This window comes from Nerophis ophidion, linkage group LG25 (assembly GCF_033978795.1).
Source record: "Nerophis ophidion isolate RoL-2023_Sa linkage group LG25, RoL_Noph_v1.0, whole genome shotgun sequence".
In the NCBI taxonomy this organism is placed as follows: domain Eukaryota; kingdom Metazoa; phylum Chordata; class Actinopteri; order Syngnathiformes; family Syngnathidae; genus Nerophis; species Nerophis ophidion.
In genome coordinates this window covers 35,328,111-35,334,110 of record NC_084635.1, presented here as the reverse complement: position 1 = coordinate 35,334,110, position 6,000 = coordinate 35,328,111, and the positions used below count along the sequence as shown (strand labels likewise).

At 42.1% G+C, this 6,000-nt stretch overlaps 1 protein-coding gene across 8 annotated transcripts in view; it reads left to right on the top strand.

Annotated features, from left to right (window-relative positions):
- Positions 1-864: 864 nt before the first annotated feature.
- The window catches only part of gas6 (growth arrest-specific 6), a 37,560-nt gene continuing 32,424 nt past the window's right edge, over positions 865-6,000 (top strand). For all 8 annotated transcript variants that reach the window (XR_009804310.1, XR_009804309.1, XR_009804308.1 and 5 more), the window contains exons 1-2: positions 865-1,383; positions 2,435-2,601. Coding sequence is in view for 1 of the 8 variants with exons in the window: in XM_061887560.1 (XP_061743544.1) it covers positions 1,293-1,383; positions 2,435-2,601 (258 nt within the window). In the remaining 7 variants the exon portion in view is untranslated. The remainder of the gene's footprint in view (positions 1,384-2,434; positions 2,602-6,000) is intronic.

The following is a 6,000-nucleotide window of genomic DNA, read 5'->3' as shown; positions in this document are numbered from 1 at the left end:
TGGGGGCTAACAAAATCTGATTTGGTGAGCAGTGTAAACATAGCCAAATATAAGAAAAATAATTGTATAATGATAAATAATAATTGATGGATGGAACTGGTAACAAGTTTTATATGATATTAAAAATATTGAAAAAAATACAGAATAGTTTTGGAATTAATAATAATAATGATTTTATGATATAAAAAGATAATTGAATTATAAAAAGAAGAAAAAAAAATCCTACATGTACAATTAATTATGTATATGTTTTTTCAGAGGGAATTATACCATGACTACCTCTTTTTTATTTATTTGATATTGTTGTAAAATAATAATAGTTATATTTTTAAATTAAAAAAAATACACAAATTAATAGTCTATAACAATGATAATAATAGTTCTTTATAAAAAAAATACAATTTAAAAATGTAATTTAAATAAATACAAAATCCTGCCAAAATGACAAAGTTACCATGGACTCCATTAATTATCCAGATGGTTGTAGGGAATTTTATTTAACCATTACTACCTCTCTTTTTGTATTTATTTATTTTTCTTTTGTAATCATATTAATAGTAATATTAGTTGTTGTTTTTTAAATAACATGTAAAGAAAATGTAAATAAAAAAAATTGCCAAATAGTACAACATTTATTTCATGCAACTTAACAAAATGGGGGGGGGGGGCTTGTTGGGCGTCAATTCTGCTTCGGGCCCCAATTGAGTCAGGAGTGGCCCTGGAAGAAGAAAGGTGAGGAAAACATGTTGACGAGGATGGCGGCAGAAAACTAACACACACGCACACACACACACACACACACACACACACACACACACACACACACACACAGACCTACACACACACGCACACACACGCACACACACACACACACACACACACACACAGAGACGGTAACTCCCCCCCTCGGAAGACGTGTGGTGCTCGTCACAACAGCCAAGAAGTGGCCAGGAGGAGGACGGCGGAATAGAAGCGTGCAGCCGCAGAGAAAGCAGCTAGTAGCCGCAGAAAGAGCAGCTAGTAGCCGCAGAAAGAGCAGCTAGTAGCCGCAGAAAGAGCAGCTAGTAGCCGCAGAAAGAGGAGGACAAGAGCGGCCTAGCGGCGTCAGACATGCGGGCAGTTTAAGCTCCAAACACCGCAGCGGTGCTTTTATATCATCGGAGAGAAGAACCTGCGAGAGCCGCGGAACTGAGGTCTAATTCTTCTTGACGAGGCAGCGACGACAGAACACTCCGGAACATTTTTTGGAAGGGAAAAGTTGAGGGTGTTTGGCGCGAAGACATAGCGGCGACATGATGCTTGTTTGGCGGACACAGTCGGTGTCATTTACCGCCCTGCTGGTCCTGCTGGCGGTCTGCTGCTGCCTAGTTAGCTGCCTCACTGGTAAGTCAACACTAGTTAGCTGCCTCACTGGTAAGTCAACACTAGTTAGCTGCCTCACTGGTAAGTCTACACTAGTTAGCTGCCTCACTGGTAAGTCAACACTAGTTAGCTGCCTCACTGGTAAGTCTACACTAGTTAGCTGCCTCACTGGTAAGTCAACACTAGTTAGCTGCCTCACTAGTAAGTCAACACTAGTTAGCTGCCTCACTGGTAAGTCAACACTAGTTAGCTGCCTCACTGGTAAGTCAACATTAGTTAGCTGCCTCACTAGTAAGTCAACACTGCATCTTACACAACTAGTTAGTTAGCTGCCTCACTGGTAAGTCAACACTAGTTAGCTGCCTCACTAGTAAGTCAACACTAGTTAGCTGCCTCACTGGTAAGTCAACACTAGTTAGCTGCCTCACTGGTAAGTCAACACTAGTTAGCTGCCTCACTGGTAAGTCAACACTAGTTAGCTGCCTCACTAGTAAGTCAACACTGCATCTTACACAACTAGTTAGTTAGCTGCCTCACTGGTAAGTCAACACTAGTTAGCTGCCTCACTAGTAAGTCAACACTAGTTAGCTGCCTCACTGGTAAGTCAACACTAGTTAGCTGCCTCACTAGTAAGTCAACACTAGTTAGCTGCCTCACTATTAAGTCAACATTAGTTAGCTGCCTCACTAGTAAGTCAAGACTAGTTAGCTGCCTCACCAGTAAGTCAACACTGCATGTTAGATAACTAGTTATCTGCCTCACTAGTCAGTCAAGACTAGTTAGCTGCCGCACCAGTAAGTCAACATTGCATGTTAGATAACTAGTTATCTGCCTCACTAGTCAGTCAAGACTAGTTAGCTGCCTCACTAGTAAGTCAAGACTGCATGTTAGATAACTAGTTATCTGCCTCACTAGTAAGTCAAGACTAGTTAGCTGCCGCACCAGTAAGTCAACACCGCATGTTAGATAACTAGTTAGCTGACATTTCTATTGTCATAACTCAAGATACCTGGGGGCGACCTTCATTTGTGGGTTAACTGACAAGTTAGTTGTTTGTTGTGGTGCTGTCTAGTCTCGCTGGCCCCGCAAGAAGCCCAGCAGTTCCTCAGCAGGCAGCGCAGCAGGCGAGCCAACCAAGTGTTCGAGGAGACCAGGCAAGGTCACTTGGAGAGGGAGTGTGTGGAGGAGAAATGTTCCAAGGAGGAGGCCAGAGAAATCTTTGAAAATGACCCAGAAACTGTGAGTGCATTTAAACACTCTTTCTAACATACTAGCTGAATATATTCTGACTCTTGTGTCCCACTGGGGATAACATCAACTACTAGCGATACGGCTGAAAATACTATCACTAGATAAGTGTTTTTATTTCTTCAAAATGATAATTATTGATATTTGATGTCCTATAGAAAATAACAACTAAGAGAAAAATAAATTAAATGTAGAGATGTCCGATAATGGCTTTTTTGCCGATATTCCGATATTGTCCAACTCTTAATTACTGATACCGATATCAACCGATACCAATATATACAGTGGTGGAATGAACACATTATTATGCCTCATTTAGTTGTGATGCCCCACTGGATGCAGTAAACAATGTAACAAGGTTTTACAAAATACATCAACTCAAGTTATGGCAAAAAATGCCAACACGACACTGCCATATTTATTATTGAAGTCACAAAGTGCATGTTTTTTTTAACATGCCTCAAAACAGCAGCTAGGAATTTGGGACATGCTCTCCCTAAGAAAGCATGAGGAGGTTGAGGTGGGCGGGGTTGAAGTGGGGGGGGGGGTGTATATTGTAGCGTCTTGGAAGAGTTAGTGCTGCAAGGGGTTCTGGGTATTTGTTCTGTTGTGTTTATGTTGTGTTATGGTGCGGATGTTCTTTCAAACTGTGTTAGTCATTCTTGTTTGGTGTGGGTTCACAGTGTAGCTGTTGAGTGTTACCGGTAGTGTCGAGCGAGGTGCCGAAGTCTAAGGGGGAAAGGCAAGCTCGGAAGTCCGTGAGCAGGACCGAGGCGTCAGAGTCCGTGTCCAGACGGGAGGTCGAGATCCAAAAAGGGGCAGCCAGGGAACCAGAGGGAAATGTTAGGGAGACGAGACACACAGCTCGTGACACGGGGGGACGTAGGAATGCTGCTGCAAGGCGACTACAACCACAAGACAAATGAACACGGAGGGGGGAGTAACACAGAGAGAGAGAATGTGTGCATAGAGCTTGATAAGTCGGCTTACTGTACTGGAACTGGTGACTACGTTCCGGCCCAGAACGCAGGTTTGCACTGACTTAAGAAACCTAAGGAGCTCATCGGCAACAGGTGTGACGAGTGCTGATTGAGTGCCGATTAAATGCAGCCGCTTGCTGCAGCCGGAGTGGTGCGCGCTTGGAAGTGCGCTCAGCGCAGTTAGTGCTGCAAGGGATTCTGTGTATTTGTTTTGTTGTGTTAATATTGTGTTACGGTGCAGATGTTCTCTCAAATTGTGTTTCTCATTCTTGTTTGGTGTGGGTTCACAGTGTGGCGCATATATGTAACAGTGTTAAAGTTGTTTATACGGCCACCCTCAGTGTGACCTGTATGGCTGTTGACCAGGTATGCTTGCATTCACTTGTGTGTGTGTGTGTGTGTGTGTGTGTGTGTGTGTGTGTGCGTGTGTGTGTGTGTGTGTGTGTGTGTGTGTGTGTGTGTGTGAGAGAGTGAAAAGCTCTAGCTATTATGTGACTGGGCAGGCAAAGGCAGTGCCTTTAATGTTTATTGGCACTCTGTACTTCTCCCTAAGTCCGTGTACACAGCGCCGTTTTAAAAAGTCATAAATTATACTTTTTGAAACCGATACAGATAATTTCCGATATTACATTTTAAAGTGTTTATCGTGCGATGATATTGGCAGTCTATTATTGGCCATCTCTAATTAAATGTAAATGTTTTTTTTTTTTTCAAAATATAACCTTCCTCTGATTATAATCCCCTCAAATGTCAAGGCAAAAAGCAAATGTCAGCAGAAGCATAAATGAATGTGTTTTTTAATCTTTTATGAGCCAAGACACATGTTTAGCGTTGAAAAAATCTGGAGGCATACCACCAGTGGAAATCATTGATAAATGAAACTCAGTCAAATAGAACAAGACAATGCTAATAATAACAACAAAAAAAATGTGTTCTTCTGATTAGTGTAGTCCTGAACATTTTGTGCGCATACACAATTGAAATCTCAATTCAAAGCCCCAAAATCACCATTCAAATTTAGTGCACAATTGGCAGTTTTAGATTGTTCCTAATGTTGTGACCGCCACAATTGAATGACCCAAATCTGCTTTTTGTGCTGTGATTTAAGATAACAGACTCACAATTCATGATGCTTCAGTCAGTCCTGATAGGCAAGATCATTCTCATTGGGGATTTGAAGGACATGTTATTTCTCTCTCTCTCTCTCTGTCTCTCTCTCTCTCTTCTGTGGCGGTCATTGAGTCAGCGTGACTAAGTCTCAGTTTTATGCAATTCAGCTTTTTGGAAGACATTGCAATCTTCACACTCCTTTTTCAAATGCACACAAACAGTCGTGTGTCAGTCATCTCCTCCTCTTTAGGAGTGAAGTATGTACAAAAGCAGTGAAGTCAGCACGGTGTGTAAATGGTAAATAAAAACAGAATACAAAGATTTGCTGATCTTTTCCAACTTATATTCAATTGAATAGACTGCAAAGACAAGATATTTAATGTTCCAACTGAGAAACTTAATTTTTTTTATGCAAATAATCATTAACTTGGAATTTAATGGCAGCATCCATCCCATCCATTTCTACCGCTTATTCCCTTTTGGGGTCGCGGGCGGCGCTGGCGCCTATCTCAGCTACAATCGGGCGGAAGGCGGGGTACACCCTGGACAAGTCGCCACCTCATCGCAGGCAGCAACACATTGCAAAAAAGTTGTCACAGGGGCATTTTTTCCCAGTGTGTTACATGGCCTTTCCTTTTAACAACCCTTAGTAAATGTTTGGGAACTGAGGAGACCAATTTTTGAAACTTTTCATGTGGAATTATTTCCCATTCTTGCTTGATGCACAGCTTAAGTTGTTCAACAGTCCGAGGTCTCCATTGTGGTATTTTAGGCTCCATAACGCGCCACACATTTTCAATGGGACACAAGTCTGGACTACAGGTCAGTGAAGTACCCGCACTCTTTTAGTACGAAGCCACACTGCTGTAACACGTGAAGAACGTGTCTTCCTGAAATAAGCAGGGGCGTCCATAAAAAAGACGTTGCATGGATGGCAACATATGTTGCTCCAAAACCTGTTTGTACCTTTCAGCATTAATGGTGCCTTCACAGATGTGTAAGTTACCCATGCCTTGGGCACTAATACACCCCCATACCATCACAGATGCTGGCTTTTCAACTTTGCCCCTATAACAATCCAGACTGTCCTTTTTCTCTTTGATCTGGAGGACACGACGTCCACAGTTTCCAAAAACAATTTGAAATGTGGGCTTGTCAGACCACAGAAAACTTTTCCACTTTTCATCAGTCCATCTTAGATGAGCTTGAGCCTGCGGCGTTTCTGGATGTTGTTGATAAATGGCTTTGGCTTTGCATAGTAGAGTTTTAACTTGCACTTACAGATGTAGCGATGAGCTGT